The sequence below is a fragment of the Salvelinus alpinus genome, chromosome 13 (genome assembly GCF_045679555.1).
Source record: "Salvelinus alpinus chromosome 13, SLU_Salpinus.1, whole genome shotgun sequence".
NCBI lineage: Eukaryota > Metazoa > Chordata > Actinopteri > Salmoniformes > Salmonidae > Salvelinus > Salvelinus alpinus.
In genome coordinates this window covers 33,697,241-33,717,512 of record NC_092098.1, presented here as the reverse complement: position 1 = coordinate 33,717,512, position 20,272 = coordinate 33,697,241, and the positions used below count along the sequence as shown (strand labels likewise).

The window sequence follows — 20,272 nt, the reverse complement described above, 5'->3', positions numbered from 1 at the left end:
CAAACTCATCTCGTCTTCTTATTATCTTCGGTTTCTGTGAGGAAAAATGCATGGCTGCGCGCTGAAACTAATCATCGGATTACTTTCGATTTCTATAAAGTGTTTTACCTAATTATTTAGATCAATGGTGAGCTCACCCGTGATGTGATTAATTATACATAGTAATTGCTATTAGCTAATTCATATTGTAGTTTATGTCAGCCGAGAGTTAGAAAATATGACTGCTTGTGTTGGGTCAATCTTTCCTCAGCGCTAGGACAAATGTAGCCTACATTTTTCCGGTTAGGATGATTGTGTTATGCTATATATACTTCTGTGAATATCTGAACATTGAATCCAAAAATAAACTGCTCACATTCTGGACATAACTTTGTAAGGACTGTGTTTGTGTAAATAGTTTCTGAAAAAAGTGTGGCCAGCTCAAACACTGATTGTTGCGTCATTCGAAACTGGCCGTTCTAAACGAGCGTTCTAAATGAGTGTTCTAATCACACGGGTGTGATCGTACGCTTCAGGGACCACTGTAGAACGATCACACCCGTGTGATGGTACGTGTGAAAGGGTTACAAATGTTATAAAGGAAATACTGTAATTTGGAAAGGATCCCCCACTACATGTGTGAAGTGTCCATCCTATGCATTGTGCATGTAATATAAAAAAGAGAGGGATGGGATTTTAGGAGCCATAGGAGATAATTGTTTTACATAAACTTTGCACAGTGATAAGTCACGCCCCTGAGTGAGGTCAGACCGTGTCAGCCTGATGGAACCGCCCTTTCGATGAAACTGTATAAATTGATGGGTTAAGAATGAACATATCAGACCATCTGCATCTGCATCTGCATGCTTAAAATGGTTTGAACTCTGAATCTCAACACGAGGCAGAGACGATAAACTCACCTCCTGGACAATCACTGGTACGGCTGATTAGCTGTCCTAAGTAAAGTATCTTAGAAAGCGAATTTAGGGGGGACCATTCTACTACTCTGCTCAAACCATCGTATTACGCTACACTCATCACTCCACTAGGAACCATCAACCTGGCTGGCTAGCCTATCTTCGAATAAGCATCTTCAGGAGCGAATGGGCGTAAAATAAACTCTGTAGTTCTGTTCAGGACTACACGACAAGTCACCAGATACCGGACAACTACAAAGAAGGACAACAGTATGAGACTTGTCGGAACCATTTTGGACAATCAGATCCTTACAAGCGTGCCATGAAAAATGCCCAACTCTTTACAAGAGTCTCTCCCTGTCCACCGAGAGAGATCCAGCGAACCAAGACATTTCACGTAAATACATTTTATGATTTCTTACTCAAACAGGGTGGCGGTTCGTGTGCAAAGTATATGATTACTGTAATTGAGAGTAGTTTCTAAATGTACCGAAGTATAATGTTTCTGCCCCCTTCTCCATCTCTTTTGTAACAAGCAGCCATGTTTTGCCATTCCGCTAGCGATCTGTTTTTAACGTATTAAGTGTGTATGTTTATCCTGTGTTACCATTTAATTAACTAGTAAATAAATGATTAAACCAATTTGTGTAGTACTGAATCATAAGTAAGGCTCTGGTTTTTGTAGATGCAAGGAGGTTACGACTGTTCAGAATGATGATATGATACGAGGTTATGATTAATACATTGACTGTTTATAGGTGTGATAGGTAAAGACCTTTGGAGTTTAATTCGGGAGATGTTAACTCTTTAAAGAACTGTTCCTGTGGTGCCCCACATCCTAATGAGTTAATTGTTACATGATTCATTTAATTGGGTAACAATTAAACATAGTTAGTTGATTAGATAAATAACAGTCTTCAGATTAATGTTAGTCAAGTCACAAATATTTTCCAATCTGGGAGGTAAACTTGATAAAGTATTCAATAATTTCGCTGTGTATTTCAAATGGAATCAAGGCATTAAATAAAGGTTAAATATAAAAAATACATTTCAATGTACCGGTGGCCACCAAAATAGAGCTCCTTTGGAGCTCAGACGCACCTGGCTGGCTACTTTTTCTATTTGGCTGGCTACTCTATATACTGGTATCCGTCTGGCCCCGCAGCCTTGCGAATGTTAACCTGTTTAAAGGTCTTACTCACATCGGGCTTAGTCATCCGGAACAGCTGATGCTCTCATGGATGTTTCAGTGTTGCGAGCATAGAAGGCATTTAGGTCGTCTGGTAGGTTTGTGTCGCAGGGCATCTCGCAGCCGGGTTTCCCTTTGTAATCCGCGATAGTTTGCAAGCCCTGCCACATCTGTCGAGCATCAGAGCCGGCGTAGTAGGATTCTTAGTCCTGTGTTGACGCTTTGCCTGTTTGATGGCTCGTCAGAGGTCGTAGCGTGATTTCTTATAAGCGTCCGAATTGGTGTCCCACTCCTTGAAAGCGGAAGCTCTATCCTTTAGCTTAATGCGGATGTAGCCTGTAATCCATGGCTTCTGTTTGGGGTATATACGTACGTACATACATTCACTGTGGGGACAACGTCGTTGATGCACTTATTGAAGCCGGTGACTGATGTGGTAAACTCAATGTTATCCGATGAATCCCGGAACATATTCCAGTCTGTGCTAGAGAAACAGTCTTGTAGCTTAGTATCCGCTTCATCCTACCACTTCCGTATTGAGCTTGGAAGCAGGAGGATAGAGTTTTGGTCAGATTTACCAAAGAGAGGGTGAGGGAGAGCCTTGTATGCATTTCTGTGTGTGGAGAAAAGGTGATCTAGAGTTTTGTCACCCCTAGTTGCACAGGTAACATTCTGGTAAAACAGATTTCAGTTTCCCTTCATTAAAATCACCATGCGTGAAAAACACTGCCTCTGAATGTGCATTTTCTTGTTTGCTCACGGACCTATACAGCTCATTGAGTAGGGTCTTAGTGCCAGCATCGGTTTGTGGTTGTAAATAGATAACTCTCTTGGCAAATAGTACGACATGCAGCATATGAGGTATTCTAACTTGTGCAAGCAAAAACTCAAGACTTCCTTAATAACATTTGAGGTTGTACACCAGCTGTTGTTAACAAAGAGACACACCCCTCCGCCCTTCATCTTACTCGAGTCTGCCGTCCGGTCTTGACAATGTGCTCACAGCCAGATTAGGGTCGTATTCACTAGGAACCAAACAGAAGCGAACGGACCAAAATGGGGAGGGACTATCTGAACTTGTCCAATAAGAAATGCTTGTTTCGGCTGCAAAATGTTTTGCTACAGTGTGCGCTAGCACATACCTCTGCAGTTCAGACATCGTTTGCTACTAACTTCATGAATAGGGCGCATAAATCATCACACACCTTTTCAAAACATTTTAACCCTTCTACTCAAAAACGAGTGACATATTAGATATCTGCAACCTGTTAAACGTTACGATCTTGTAGCTAGCAAGTAGCAAATAACGTTAGCTAGCATTGTTCAGCCCATAGAAAGACAGCTTGCTAAGGGTGCAGGGTGCATTGTCTAGTATGCACCTGTAATAAGAAGTTATTCACACTGTATATGTCATCACTATGTTGATCGGTTCATTTCAGTCAATAATATGGGATGAAAAGGTCCAAGTAGCCTATCCAGCCAGTGCATTTGTGGCACGTCATGTATGTCAGTTGCGGACGGCTGGCATGGGACTCTAAGCTTTTCTGTTGTCATCCACAACAACATCTTTCAGGTATTACCTTCATCTTCTCTGTGTCCTACAGCAGGAGAAGTGGAGAGAATTGCGAGAGGGGGAAAAAGGGATTGGGGTTAAAATGTACAGGGCTCGTATTTACAAAGCATAGGAGTGCTGATCTAGGATATGTTCCCACCTGTTCGTATAATCATATTCATTATGATCTAAAATGGACTCCTACTTTCAGAAGCCTTGTGAATAGGAGCCCAGGGCTGTGTTTCATTGTCAGGGGCTGTGAGGGATGGTGTCATTTTGTTGGCTCTAATGAGAGACTCTTAGCTCTAGCTTGAAAGAAGGGGGGTTAGAGGAAGGTTAAAGGATTGTTTAAACAGATTTTTCTGTCATCTGTCCACATCTACGCCCTTCTGCCATTTGACCCAAAACACTAAGAGCTACTATATGCGTCTCATACTTTCTCTTTCCCTCTCCCTCTTTCCCTTTCTCTTTCTCTCTTTCTCTCTGTATTCCAGTTGGCCCTCGTGGATGAACAGAGTGAAGTGACACGGAATGGCTTTGAGTTCAAGGAGCTGCAGTATTTGGTCCAGATCTACTGCCAGGTGTGACTGAGTAATCATCTGGGTGCTGTGCTATGCTGCGGTGTCATTCTCACTCAATCAGTGATCTCTCATATACAGTACCAGTCAAAAGTTTAGACACACCTACTCATTTTTATATGTTTTTATTTGTACTATTTTCTACATTGTAGAATAATAGTGAAGACATCAAAACTATGAAATAACATATATGGAATCATGTAGTAACCAAAAAAGTGTTAAACAAATGAACATATATTTTACACTGTTCAGAGGACACTGTGTGAATCAGGCCTTCCTGGTCGAATTGCTGCAAAGAAACCACTACTAAAGGACACCAATAATAAGAAGAAACTTGCTTGTGCCATGAAACACGAGCAATGGACATTAGACCAGTGGAATTCTGTCCTTTGGTCTGATGAGTCCAAATTTGAGATTTTTGGTTCCAACAGACGTGTCTTTGTGAGACGCAGAGTAGGTGAACGGATGATCTCCCCATGTGTGGTTCCCACGGAAGCATGGAGGAGCAGGTGTGGGGGTGCTTTGCTGGTGACACTGTCAGGGATTTATTTCGAATTCAAGGCACGCTTAACCAGCATGGCTACCATCATTTGTTTTTCAACAGGACAATGATCCAACACACCTCCAGGCTGTGTAAGGGCTATTTGACCAAGAAGGAGACTGGTGGAGTGCTGCATCAGATGACCTGGCCTCCACAATCACCAGACCTCAATCCAATTGAGATTGTTTGGGATGAGTTGGACTGCTGAGTGAAGGAAAAGCAGCAAACAAGTGCTCAGCATATGTGGGAAGTCCTTCAAGACTGTTGGAAAAGCATTCCAGGTGAAGCTGGTTGAGAGAATGCCAAGAGTGTGCAAAGCTGTCATCAAGGCAAAGGGTTGCTACTTAAAAAAATTAAACATATTTTGATTTGTTTTAACACTTTTTTGGTAACTACATGATTTCATATGTGTTATTTCATAGTTTTGATGTCTTCACTATTGTTCTACAATGTGGAAAATAGTACAGATCTAACGCTTGCATACACACGCACTCTCACTTGCATGCACACTCTCACAAATATACACAGTCACATTGAAAGCCTCTGTCTTTGGAATCTTGTCACACACCAAATGAATGTCCAATGTGTTAGCTAGTAGGTGATTGGCTCATTTTCAGTCATTTCTGAAAACCCGTTTGGTCATGATTAAAATTATTGTGGGAACAGTGAAGCTGAAACAACCAAACAACTAAATAGAAAGGTCAGATCGGTGAGAAGGGTCTCTTGTGGGAATGGAGAGTGACACTGAAATCACACCGTTTGGCATCATCCATGATGCTCACGAGGTGTAGAGTAGCAACAAAACACACAACTTGGAGAAGATATCTGGCATACCATCCGTGCCTCCAAATCTTTTCCTCAACTTGGCAGTTACGCGACCTTCTCATCAGAGACCTAGCGAGGCAAGTCATGTGTGCCCGGTGCTGACCGAGGGCCTGTACCAAATGGCAACCTATTCCCTATATAGTGCACTGCTTTTGACCTGGGCCCATAGGGCTCTGGTCAAAAGTAGTGCACTATATAGGGAATAGGGGGCCATTTGGGACATTGCCTGAGGCTTACATCACAACTGTATTTGCCTGTCACTTTTTGATTCAGCACCCTCTTCAGATTAAAAAAAGCCTTGCTTTGTCATGTGCCAGCCGGCCTCTGATGTATTTACCCCAAAGATTTATCATCAGTTAAATTAATGTATGGAGTTATCGACTTCTCGTGTTGTACTCCCGAAATAGCTTCGGTGAATTGATCACTTCGTCAATTGATTCCAAAATTAGCTATCCAGGGCAGTCCAGCACAGTTCAAGCGGGTGAGCTAGATATGGTGGACGATTTAGGAGCTGTTCCATTCTGTCTAGCATGATGCCTGTTGGATTTACTCGCAATAACAATAAAACATGCAAAGTTATTACCCCGCTGCAGTTTACATGCGCTTAGGTTAGACTCATTAAATCTCATTTTTCAACCACTCCACAAAGTTCTTGTTAGCAAACTATAGTTTTGGCAAGTTGGTTAGGACATCTACTTGGTGCATGACACAAGTAATTTTTCCAACAATTGTTTACAGACAGATTATTTCACTTATAATTCACTGTATCACAATTCCAGTGGGTCAGAAGTTTACATACACTAAGTTGACTGTGCCTTTAAACAGCTTGGAAAATTCCAGAAAATGATGTCATGGCTTTAGAAGCTTCTGATAGGCTAATTGACATCATTTGAGTGAATTGGAGGTGTACCTGTGGATGTATTTCAAGGCCTACCTTCAAACTCAGTGCCTCTTTGCTTGACATCATGGGAAAATCTAAAGAAATCAGCCAAGACCTCAGAAAAACAATTGCAGACCTCCACAAGTCTGGTTGATCCTTGGGAGCAATTTCCAAACGCCTGAGACGCGTTCTGTCTCCTAGAGATGAGTGTACTTGGGTGCGAAAAGTGCAAATCAATCCCAGAATAACAGCAAAGTACCTTGTGAAGATGCTGGAGGAAACGGGTACAAAAGTATCTATATCCACAGTAAATTGAGTCCTATATTGACATAACCTGAAAGGCCGCTCAGCAAGGAAGAAGCCACTGCTCCAAAACCGCCATAAAAGAGCCAGACTACACTTTGCAACTGCACATGGGGACAAAGATCGTACTTTTTGGAGAAATGTCCTCTGGTCTGATGAAACAAAAATATAACTGTTTGGCCATAATGACCATTGTTATGTTTGGAGGGAAAAGGGGGAGGCTTACAAGCCGAAGAACAGGATCCCAACCGTGAAGCACAGGGTGGCAGCATCATGTTGTGGGGGTGCTTTGCTGCAGGAGGGTCTGGTGCACTTCACAAAATAGATGGCATCATGAGGGAGGAAAATGATGTAGATATATTGAAGCAACATCTCAATACATCAGTCAGGAAGTTGAAGCTTGGTCGCAAATGGGTCTTCCAAATGGACAATGACCCCAAGCATTCTTCCAAAGTTGTGGCAAAATGGCTTAAGGACAACAAAGTCAAGGTTTTGGAGTGGCCATCACAAAACCCTGACCTCAATCCCACAGAAAATTTGTGGGCAGAATTGAAAAAGTGTGTGTGAGCAAGGAGGCCTACAAACCTGACTCAGTTACACTAGCTCTGTCAGGAGGAATGGGCCAAAATTCACCCAACTTGTTGTGGGAAGCTTGTGGAAGGCTACCCGAAATGTTTGACCCAAGTTAAACAATTTAAAGGCAATGCTACCAAATACTGATTGAGTGTATGTAAACTTCTGACCCACTGGGAAAGTGATGAAAGAAATCAAAGCTGAAATAAATCATTCTCTCTGTTATTATTATATTATTTAATATTTAATAACATTCTTAAAATAAAGTGGTGATCCTAACTGACCTAAAACAGGGAATATTTACTAGGATTAAATGTCAGGAATTGTGAAAAACTGAGTTTAAATGGATTTTTGCTAAAGTGTAACTTCCGACTTCAACTGTATGTCTGGTTTGAATAATAGCAGTACATCTAATATAATTAAAGCTGGGTTGTTTTTCACTGGATGTTCTGTACTAGATTCCCGGGCTCATCGTCCAATGAGGGAGATCCCCTTTTCAGATTAAAATGCCCCCCCTCTTGAGACTAGAAGGATATAATGTCCAACTCTCTCTTAATTCCACCAGATTTGACCCCCCTCTCTTAATAATCCCAGCCATTTGCATTCATCCCCTTCTCCAATCCCTCCCCCCATCTATCCACCATCCATCCTTTAATCAGTTTTTTGGCTCTGCCTTACATTGGCAGACTGGTGCTCTGCTTGGGGCAACCACAACCATACCACATCCGCAACCATACAGATGTATGGTCCCTGTCCCACAGTGGAGTATTGTGTGGGGAGTCACTGTAGCAGGATTATAGCTAGGAAGGTAATACACCCTGTCCGACCCCCCCCCCCCCCCCCCCTCCCTAGTAAAATCATAGACTCCCCCTCTTGCAACCCCGTCCCAGCGGTGGATTGTGAATTAGGGCGTGAGGGGCACCCAGAGGGTATCTGTCACCAGGCTAGTAAAGCAGCCAGGGGCTCATGCCTCATGCATATCCCCTGTGTTTTGAAACGTCCTCTCTCTCTTCTCTCTCCTACTTTCCCACTCTTGCTATTTTTGCTCCGCAGAGCCGAAGCTGGATTGTGAAGCGCAGCTATGAGGATTTCCGTGTCCTGGACAAGCACCTGCACCTTTGCATCTATGACCGCCGCTTCTCGCAGCTGCCTGAGCTGCCTCGATTCGACAGTCTGAGGGATCGCGCCGAGGTAAGATACCCGGTCTTTCTCAGTACAGCCGATGTGCCCCACCCCACCCAACACCCCTATATCCCCATTCAAATGGTCTCTCCCAGTCTCCCGCTTTGAATACTGCCTCAGAGTTCACGACTTTAAGGACTATGTTATCTTTCCCCTTCAAGATTACAGTCTTTAGGGTTCAGACAGAAGCCAGAGCCAAAGGACGGGTGACTTGAGAACAGTTTTGCGACCATGTCCGTACTAGAGTGAAATACCTGTACAATGTCAATGCTGTATTTGCTTGTTTTACAAACTTGTATTCGTTGCAGGCTGATTCATGGGCTAAATTTGTTAAAGTGTCCATTTGTGCCCAGGTTTGTTTTTTTCGTTCTGTCTAATGGCCTGGTGTTTAGAGGAAGGCAGCTGTATAGTCTGTTTTATGTTTTTAGAAAACCTCTCCATCCTGCTGGGCTGCAATAGGAACTCTCAGTCGCTCTCTCTGTTTACAGTTGTTTTCCCAGAGAAAGCCTACTTGAACTGTGGCACATTTTCACAGCTAAATTGATGGGCTTTGAAATATGGAGTGGCTGTTAATGCTTATCCATATGATCATCCAGTCCTTCAGTAAATGGAAAAAGGCCCTGGTACTCATGCTCTCTGCCCCTAAAAAGAGACTCCCACAAAGGTAGGCTGACTAGGCTTCACAGTCACCACTTTGCTCTGCGTCCCAAATGACACCCTATTCCCTACATAGTGCACTACTTTTGACCAGATCTGGGCCCTGGTCAAAATTTGTGCACTACATGTTTATAGGGCATAGGGTGCCATTTGATACACAGCCTCTCTCTCCAGCTGTCCCAAGTGTAATGTGAAACACTAGGCTGCGCGTTGACTAATCTCAGGAGGTCAGATTACTACGCCCACAGTGAAAGCACAGGTCATTCTGTAGTGGGATGTTCAGTGCTAAAAACTACTGGTAAAACAGGTTATTAGGGTTTTCATGTAAAAAGGCTCAGTCGTGATTGGAGGAACCAGATGTCGGATCTTTCAGTTTAATCCGTGTCCGTGGCTGCTGGGACAAGTAATAGCAGAGAGCTGGCGTATAGTAATTTCAGACAGCAGTCATTATTTGATTGTAGCCTTCAGGCATTTAATACACATAGGTCCTTACAGGATTAATTGGTGTAGGGGAAAATTGGCTTGAAATAAAATGTCACTAACCGTATTGTCGAGAGGCTGTTTTGCTGGCCCCTCTTTGAAGCGCATATTTTGGTACCTAGCTACTGCAGGTATTTGGATAGTGTTAGCCTAGCTAGTATGCTAACCAACATATTGCTTGCGCATTCCAATACTTGATTGTCACTGTTTTGTAGGCCAGTACTTTGGGAGCTAGATTGCCTGTTCGAAATGAGCTGACATTACCTTATACAATATCTTCCATGACTCGTTAAGTCTAAAAGAACTTAGAGAAAACCTGTACAAAGTTGGTAAGAATATTCAGCGAAATCAGCAAACTCACTGCTAATCAACCAATCAGTCTCCCTATTGTTTCAGTTAGCCAGCCATCCAGCCAGCCTCCCTTCCCTTCAAGGCCTTGATGTTGGGCTTGGCTTTACTGTTGTGGTACCACCTGTTCTCTAGTCTTTGTCTTTCTGGAGAGTCTTAGCCCTCTTGGTCTATGTTTTCTTGGTCATGTTGACAGGAAGGAGAGGGGCTGAAGAGAGGGCCTGGCGGAGTCCCAAATGGTACCCTATTTCCAACATGGTGCACTACTTCTGACCAGAGCCATATGAGCCCTGGTCAAAAGTAGTGCACTATATAGAGACTAGGGTGCCATTTGGGGCACATACCCTGTCTGGCACTCAGAGGAGAAGGCTCACTTTTGGATTAGTGCGCTGAATAGGACAAGTCTTGTTGGAAGCGGCAGGGTATTCATCACCAACAGTAACCAACAAATTGAGCCCAACAAGGAAAGCATCCAGGTCATCAAAGAAAAGCTTTCCTTTCCTTACCCATTATAGCCTTTAAGCCCAAACCAGACCGGACCATGTAAGGCCCTCCTCTGCTGCTCTGTACAGCAAGCCTTCTATACCAGATGCTTACTTACCTTCCAAATCAAGTACTTAGTATTGTAGTACTGTTGCTACTGTTTTCATAACTTGAAAGTCAGGGCATTATTTTCAGCAGTTTTTTGTTCTTCTTTTTTCAGTCAGCGGCTTGCTTTGTCATTGAGGCTAAATATGGCGTCAGTTTCAACGTACTCTCCCTCCCTGTGACATTTGACGAATGAGGGTTGAGTAGGGACATATTTGATTTAACCAGAGATCCTTGTCAGCTTCGTCTTTGTTGAGCTCCCTCAAGGTGACATAGTGGGGAGAACAAGTATTTGATACACTGCCGATTTTGCAGGTTTTCCTACTTACAAAGCATGTAGAGGTCTGTAATTTTTTATCATAGGTACACTTCAACTGTGAGAGACGGGGGAAAAAATCCAGAAAATCACATTATATGATTTTTAAGTAATTAATTTGCGTTTTAGTTCTTGACCAGGTTTGCACACACTGCAGCAGGGATTTTGGCCCACTCCAGTGTGTTACTAATGGTTTTCTTTGAGACTGTTGTCCCAGCTCTCTTCAGGTCATTGACCAGGTCCTGCCGTGTAGTTCTGGGCTGATCCTTCACCTTCCTCATGATCATTGATGCCCCACGAGGTGAGATCTTGCATGGAGCCCCAGACCGAGGGTGATTGACCGTCATCTTGAACTTCTTCCATTTTCTAATAATTGCGCCAACAGTTGTTGCCTTCTCACCAAGCTGCTTGCCTATTGTCCTGTAGCCCATCCCAGCCTTGTGCCGGTCTACAATTTTATCCCTGATGTCCTTACACAGCTCTCTGGGTCTTGGCCATTGTGGAGAGGTTGGAGTCTGTTTGATTGAGTGTGTGGACAGGTGTCTTTTATACAGGTAATGAGTTCAAACAGGTGCAGTTAATACAGGTAATGAGTGGAGAACAGGAGGGCTTCTTAAAGAAAAACTATCAAGTCTGTGAGAGCCGGAATTCTTACTGGTTGGTAGGTGATCAAATACGTATGTCATGCAATAAAATGCAAATTAATTACTTAAAAATCATACAATGTGATTTTCTGGATTTTTGTTTTAGATTCCGTCTCACAGTTGAAGTGTACCTATGATAAAAATTACAGACCTCTACATGCTTTGTAAGTAGGAAAACCTGCAAAATCGGCAGTGTATCAAATACTTGTTCTCCCCACTGTATGTCCTTCATTAAATATTTGGACAGATCTGATAGCTCATTAACCATTGTTTTGTCTGGTTAGTGCCACAGTGAAGTCTCAAATGAAAAACATATTTTTTAAACCTCTGACATGCTTTGTCATTTTACACGTCTTGCTATCTTCCACATATAGAATTGCCTTTTTTTCACCGTTTCCTCCTGGCCAGATTTGTCCTGGCTGTGGGTAAAGTTGGGCCTGATCAGGTTATAAATGTTTACACATCTTGTGGAAAGAAAACAAACGCTCCGAGGCTATGGTCCTTTTAAAACCAGGGCTAAGCTGTCTGTGTCATGTACATGTGTCGTCAGCTTGCGCCCCATTAGGCCCCTCTGGGCTATAACACTCGGCCTCTGTGTATCTGTGTTGATGGACCCTGTTCTGATTGGGTACGCACAGTGCTAGCTCATGTACTGGAATCAATGTGGCAGGCAGCGGGCTGGAACCTCCCGGAGAGAGGGTCAGGAAAGGGTTTGGCTCCACGTCTGGCCTGGCCCCATGCCCACCACCTCAATGGTCTGCTCTTCTCTCCTCTAACCTCTTCTCTTCTTCTCCAACCTCTTTTCTCCTCCCCTAACCTCTCCTCTGCTCTCCTATCCTTTAACGTATCCCTTCTCCTCTTCTCTCCTCGCCCCTTCTCTAATCTCACCTACTCCTCTCCTCTCTTTGGAGCTCAGCTCTCTAACCTCTCCTCTCCTTCTGCTCTAACCTATCCTTTCTCCTCTCCTCTTCTCTAATCTATCCCTCTTCCCCTCTCCTCTCCCCTTCTCTAACCTCTCCCTCTTCCCCACTCCTCTCCCCTTCTCTAACCTCTCCCTCTTCCCCACTCCTCTCCCCTTCTCTAACCTCTCCCTCTTCCCCTCTCCTCTCCAAACGGCCTCCAGTGGAGCGTTTGATTTCCTCTGCTAGGCGCTCACCACTCAGTCTTTCGCTTTCTCTCATCTATAGTGCATTACTCAAGAAGTTGCCAATGAAAACTAGAAACAACCGTCCTTTCAATATCATTAGGATTGGCTACATTATGAGCTCAGTCAAACATGTCTTTCTGCCCCATGCTCAAGTCAGACACACACACCAGGGCTCCAGACTGCGACAATTTAGTTGCATTTTGCGGCCCTTTTTACTTGGCTGTGCAAGTCATGTTTAATTGGTCGCATCGGTGTGAGCTGCACATTTGGTCAAACAGTAATGTGCGTTTTCTTCATGATCATGCCTCTAGTGTGATCATTTTGATCGCATGTGCTCCTAAATATTTAGCTGTGCAAAATGTTTTCTTCCCCAGATAATAATTGTTGTAAAGGTTATGCTTTGCTGTATCGCTGTTTCTGAGTACCCTAGAGAAAAAAGTGAGTGCTGATCCGTGACTGTGGTGGTTACACCATTACTACAGAGAAAACTGGTTATCTCTAGCCCAAACTGTTCAAAAGTAGTGACTCATATTATCGGTGCTACATTTTTTCCCTTCTATTGTGCATTGGCTCTGCAGCTGGTTGCATCTCCATTGGCGGGCTGTATTTTACGTTCATAAACCATGTCATAAGCCGTTCTAAAACTACTTGTGGGCCATTAACACCTTGTTAAGTCATGTTACCTCATTAGCTAGCAAGCTAACAACCTGGTAACTTTACCAGTATATCCAAACATTTGGGGGCACAGAAAGAATGGAAAAGGAATAGCTTCTTCAGGAGTTCAATGATCATAGCAATGAATAAATGACCGATTTGCATGTTGTCACTCAGAATGTCACTGACATTCTTAAAGAGACCGTGTACAATTTTGAATGTAATGCATCTCAATAGGAAACAGTGCTTTTTACACCATGTAGAAAACTAATATTGCTTTGTAATTTCAATGACAGCTATTTGTATCAACATTTTAGCTTTTATAATTAATGCATGCATTTACAGGGTTACATATTAGTTGATAGGGCACAACATTTCCTTCAAAAGTAGCTAGAATTCATGTAGGCTGTATCTCAATCAATTTAAAAAATCTTATTTTCTGGTGCTCCTACATTTTATGTGGTGCTCCTAACTTTTATAAGTTGAGAGCATCAGTGCTACCAACAAATTTTATTTATTCAGAGCCTTAATTATGATTCCTGTAATTAAAGTCTCTGCCCTGCCCCGTGCCTGTTTCGTTGTGGCCTGCTTCTATGATGAGCGAGACTCACTCCCTCTCCCCCTGCATTCCAGGAGAAAAAAAAGTATTCTGATTGTAGGCTATAACATTTCAAAATCCAATTGCGGGAAAAAACACAGCTGTTGTCACTGTTGAAGAGAGGAGGCTATAAGCTATCTGTAGACATAAATGTTCTCTCTATAGCAACTATTTTACAACCATGATATTTGTTATGGCTTTTAAATACAGAGCGTGTGAAATGCACATCAGCCATTGCGAGTGTACAGGCTACAACTGCAATGTTTTTTTGAGGCATTACATTTACTGTTAGATTAATACTTGGCTACCAGTAATGCTGTGATAGCCATGCTGGTTAAGTGTGCCTTGAATTCAAAATAAATCCCTAACAGTGTCACCAGCAAAGCACCATCACACCTTCTCCTCCATGCTTCATGGTGGGAACCACACATGCAGAGATCATCCGTTCATCTACTCTGCACTCACAAAGACACGGCGGTTGGAACCAAAAATCTAAAATTTGGACACATCAGACCAAAGGACAGATTTCCACCTGTCTGTCCATTGCTCGTGTTTCTTGGCCCAAGCAAGTATCTTCTTCTTATTGGTGTCCTATGGTAGTGGTTTCTTTGCAGCAATTCAACCATGAAGGCCTGATCTGAACAGTTGATGTTGACATGTGTCTGTTACTTGGATTTATTTGGGCTGCAATTTCTGAGGCTGGTAACTCTAATGAACTTATCTGCAGCAGAGGTAACTTTGGGTCTTTGGGTCGTCCTTTCCTGTGGTGGTCCTCATTAGAGCCGGTTTCATCATAGCGCTTGATGGTTTTTGCGACTGTACTGTTTTAAAGTAATGATGGACTGTCATTTCTCTTTGCTTATTTGAGCCGTTCTTGCCATAATATGGACTTGGTCTTTTACCAAATAGGGCTATCTTCTGTATACCACCCCTACCTTGTCACAACACAACTGATTGGCTCAAACGCATTAAGAAGGAAAGAAATTCCACAAATGAACTTTTAACAAGGCACACCTGTTAATTGAAATGCATTCCAGGTGACTTCCTCATGAATCTGGTTGAGAGAATGCCAAGATTATGCAAAGCTGTCATAAAGGCAAAGGGTGGCTACCTTGAAGAATATAACATATATTTTCTTTTGTGTCACCACACTTTTGGTTATTACATGATTCCATATGTGTTATTTCATAGTTTTGATGTCTTCACTATTATTCTACAATGTAGAAAATAGCACAAATAAAGAATAACTCTTGAAGGAGTAGTAGGTGTGTCCAAACTTTTGACTGGTACTGTACATACATACACTTCCTTTTTAGTAGCTGTAGGTCATTCAACACTCTGTGTGGAACTAGTATGTTATATAGGTGTTTTACCCATTGTCTGTTCCTGGTTTCCTCTCTCACAGGTAGTTTCCCAGATGCTGATGGCTTACCTCTCCCGCTTCTCAGCGATCGCTGACAACAAGATCAACTGTGGGCCCGCCCTCACGTGGATGGAGGTGAGCTTCTGTCTGGGTTTATGTCTGTGTGTCTCATGCTGTCTGTCTGTCTTGTCTGTGTCTGTTTGTCTATCAATCTCCCACACACACTAGACCAGGGCTATCCAACCCTGTTCCTGGAGAGCTACTGTCCTGTAGGTTTACACTTCAACCCTAATGTATTAATTAGCACCTGATTCTAATAATTAGCTTGTTGATACGCTGAATCAGGTCAGTTAAAACTGGGTTTGGAGTGTGAACCTACAGGAGGGTAGCTCTCCAGGAACACGGTTGGAGAGCCCTGCTCTACACAAATACACCACAGATAACACATACTGTAGTTTCCCATTTTCTTGCACGAACACGCGCTTACTGCTCCTCTCTTTCCTTATTGACTCACACGTAATTAAGTGATAATGCCCGAGAAGCCGGTGTTTGGTGGCTATATTGGCATGGGTGTTAGGCCTGAGAAGGGGTACCAACGTATTCAAATAATGATTTATATATTTTCATTAAAAACTTTATTTTGTTGAATTTATTGATATTTCATCCTTCCACAAGATATAGGTCCGACACAAATCTAGGGTTGCTACCCAAGCCGTCTACCCAAGTTCTGTATCTATGGACGCTACCCAGTCATTCGTTCTAAATGTTCTATTGCCATACTGGCTGGCAACATTCTTATCCCTTACTTACTAGCTAGCCAACTACGGCTAACTTACAGTTATGTCAAACATTTTAGCCAGAATAACAACAAAGTAGCTGCAATTTGCATTTGTTTAAGCTGTTTTCTAGTGACATTTATTTGGATGCATCCTTAACAATGAGCTAATGATGCGCAATTTCAGGATAATGTTGTTCAGAGGCGCTAGCCAATGACACAGCTAACACAATTACTTCAAACTGAAGCTGGAAAGACTGCAAACTACAGTAGCTGCACTTCATTTCGTTTGACCTGTTTTCTATTGACATTTCTTTGTATATATCCATAACAATTATGCTGATTCTTCATGATTTTTGACTGGCTGAGAAAATCTCCCTCCGTCTGTTTCATCCCGACTCCCGACATCTACACGTTCATTACTATGAAACAGCTGGAGATCGAATTTCAATACTGAAACAATGTTGCAAATGTCAGAGACAGAAAGCAAGGTTTATACAAATCTCCGCATTTGAAAACCAATTGCTAGTCTAAAAGAAATGGGATATATTGTCTAGATGCTTTTTACAGTGGAGATCAAGTTTATAAATTGCCTGGCTGGGCTGATGAGACAGTGGATTGCGCAGTGAGATGGAACCGAGTAAATAGGCATTTCAACTTCATAGCTTTAGCTGGTGGTAACTTGTGGAATAAACACTGGCTGGAATGCAGTTTTAACCAGTCAGCGTCCAGGATTAGCCCCACCCGTTGTATAATAGAACAGTAACTCACCAACCCAGTGTAATGTCTGCAGTGACAGACAGTAAATATGACACTAACTTGATTGTGTGTGTGTGTTCCAGGTTGATAACAAGGGCAACCACTTACTGGTCCACGAGGAGTCCTCCATCAATGTACCCGCCATCGCCGCCGCCCATGTCATCAAACGCTACATCGCGCAGGCCGCCGACGAGCTCTCCTTCGAGGTGAACGCCAAGGACAGGGAGAGCTGAACCGCATTTAGACACAACACATGCACATACACATACGTGTACACACACTCACATACGTGTACACACACTCACATGGACATATGTGCAGATACAAATGGGAATGTCATGGATAAATGGCTGTGCTTGGATGCAGTGATAAATAATCATACGTATTTTGTGAGCACGTTGTTCTTTGTTGTATGACAGGTAATCTGCATCATATTTACTATTCTACAGATGCTCCAATACATTGTTGTTCCTAGGGAGTTGTTTCTCCATTACTCTTTTCACACACTACATCTGATTGAACATGTAATTCTTCTGTACAAATACTCTCTGATGCAGTTAGTGGTTCCCAAACGTTTCTTAGCAAATAATACCCACCATCTCTATATGTAGGATGATGTTTCCCCTCAGATGTATTCACAGCATGACTAGTGAGTCTCTATTTTAGCAATGACACTGATCCAGCTATCCTACTCTTCTCCTCTCTTTCCCTTTCTCTCTCCCATCTCTCTCTCTCCCCTGACAGGTTGGGGACATTGTGTCGGTGATTGACATGCCCCCCAAAGAGGACACCACATGGTGGAGGGGCAAGCACGGCTTTCAGGTTTGTGGCCCAGATGCACATACACACACAAACAAACAATTACTGTGTTGCAGTCTAGAACCTGGGGTGTTATAAGTTGCGCACAGATGGCTTGGCATCCACTCATCTTCTGATCTACTGTAGACTCCACAAGGCCATGATTTTTATTGTGCTTTGGTGTCTATCAATTTCTCTTTTCAGTCACATTTGGTTTGGACGTTTAGCTAATTCTACTATATTTATCCATATACCAAAGACCAAATCAGTTCATTGTTCATTTGGGTTAAACATTTCTCTATGGACTATCTCATCAGTTAAGGACAGACATACTCATTGTATCATACAAAATGGGTACACAGAGTGGTTGTTCTCGATCGTGATGTAGCCGAGCTACGTTTTCCAGTATTCCATTTAAGGTGATCAATAGTCTTTCCTTGAGCACAATAAAACCTGATCTTGTGTTATCTGTTGATCTAATCCAGCTGAACTTCCTGTGCCCTTAGCATTGACCCATAGCAGTGTTCTGGTCATAGCTGACCCATAACATTGCGGCTCGCTGCCCCGGGGGAAAAATACTGATACAGGCCAGCTGGGAGGGCAGCCATGTTGGATGGGGCTTCACAACATGTTGTTATTGAATGCTGCAGAAGGGCAATCAGGAACTTGGGAAGCTGTTAGGCTAAAGACTCTTGGAGGCGGTTGTTGCCTGTTGCTTTGTTGTACTGTAGGGGTGCATATGCTGAGTTTTAAAGAGAGGGAACATTATTTGTCTGTGATTTTGGTATATCAAGTAGATGAAGTTTCCTTGGTTTTGATTCCTTGATTTTGTCTATTTTTTCATTATTATGAATCATGGCACTCATTCCTACCAAGAATGATGGTCTGGTGCATACCATGACGTTTGGTCTTCAACAATGATGTCATAACTAGGTTATTACACATATTGTTGGTCCTTGAAACCAATCTGGATTTTGGGGAAACACCATTGTATGTCAATGCTCCACTAGATGGTGGAGCATTGATTGGATTGTGTATCTGCAAGCACAAAGCAGATGTCAATGTCCTCCCTGCTATCTCCACCGGAGGGCAGTCAGTCACCCTGAGGCTTGAGAGAGAGAGAGAGAGAGAGAGAGAGAGAGAGAGAGAGAGAGAGAGAGAGAGAGAGAGAGAGAGAGAGAGAGAGAGAGAGAGAGAGAGAGAGAGAGAGAGAGAGAGAGAGAGAGAGAGAGAGAGAGAGAGAGAGAGAGAGAGAGAGAGAGAGAGAGAGAGAGAGAGAGTATTTTGCAAAGCGTGTAGGTTACATACTGCTAAGCAAATAGACGCTGCTTTAAGAGTGTCTATTAGTGTAGTCTGGTCTCTGATTTGTTAGGTATCGCACACGTTATGTCTTCCTCCAAACTCATTAAGTGAAGCCTAGAGATTTATATTATTCTATTATACAGCCTAGAGATTTATATTATTCTATTATACAGCCTAGAGATTTATATTATTCTATTATACAGCCTAAAGATTTATATTATTCTATTATACAGCCTAGAGATTTATATTATTCTATTATACAGCCTAGAGATTTATATTATTCTATTATACAGCCTAAGAGATGTATATTATTCTATTATACAGCCTAGAGATTTATATTATTCTATTATACAGCCTAGAGATTTATATTATTCTATTATACAGCCTAGAGATTTACACTGCTCAAAAAAATAAAGGGAACACTTAAACAACACAATGTAACTCCAAGTCAATCACACTTCTGTGAAATCAAACTGTCCACTTAGGAAGCAACACTGATTGACAATAAATTTCACATGCTGTTGTGCAAATTGAATAGACAACAGGTGGAAATTATAGGCAATTAGCAAGACACCCCCAATAAAGGAGTGATTCTACAGGTGGTGACCACAGACCACTTCTCAGTTCCTATGCTTCCTGGCTGATGTTTTGGTCACTTTTGAATGCTGGCGGTGCTTTCACTCTAGTGGTAGCATGAGACGGAGTCTACAACCCACACAAGTGGCTCAGGTAGTGCAGCTCATCCAGGATGGCACATCAATGCGAGCTGTGGCAAGAAGGTTTGCTGTGTCTGTCAGCGTAGTGTCCAGAGCATGGAGGCGCTACCAGGAGACAGGCCAGTACATCAGGAGACGTGGAGGAGGCCGTAGGAGGGCAACAACACAGCAGCAGGACCGCTACCTCCGCCTTTGTGCAAGGAGGAGCACTGCCAGAGCCCTGCAAAATGACCTCCAGCAGACCACAAATGTCCATGTGTCTGCTCAAACGGTCAGAAACAGACTCCATGAGGGTGGTATGAGGGCCCGACGTCCACAGGTGGGGGTTATGCTTACAGCCCAACACCGTGCAGGACGTTTGGCATTTGCCAGAGAACACCAAGATTGGCAAATTCGCCACTGGCGCCCTGTGCTCTTCACAGATGAAAGCAGGTTCACACTGAGCACATGTGACAGACGTGACAGAGTCTGGAGACGCCGTGGAGAACGTTCTGCTGCCTGCAACATCCTCCAGCATGAACGGTTTGGCGGTGGGTCAGTCATGGTGTGGGGTGGCATTTCTTTGGGGGGCCGTACAGCCCTCCATGTGCTCACCAGATGTAGCCTGA

At 43.0% G+C, this 20,272-nt stretch overlaps 1 protein-coding gene across 2 annotated transcripts in view; it reads left to right on the top strand.

Moving 5' to 3' along the window:
* Positions 1–20,272, top strand: part of LOC139537578 (rho GTPase-activating protein 32-like) — a 263,274-nt gene that overhangs the window by 202,754 nt on the left and 40,248 nt on the right. For both annotated transcript variants that reach the window (XM_071339053.1, XM_071339054.1), the window contains 5 exons: positions 4,132–4,218; positions 8,391–8,528; positions 15,357–15,449; positions 16,932–17,054; positions 17,593–17,670. In XM_071339053.1, the coding sequence (XP_071195154.1) occupies positions 4,132–4,218; positions 8,391–8,528; positions 15,357–15,449; positions 16,932–17,054; positions 17,593–17,670 (519 nt within the window). The remainder of the gene's footprint in view (positions 1–4,131; positions 4,219–8,390; positions 8,529–15,356; positions 15,450–16,931; positions 17,055–17,592; positions 17,671–20,272) is intronic.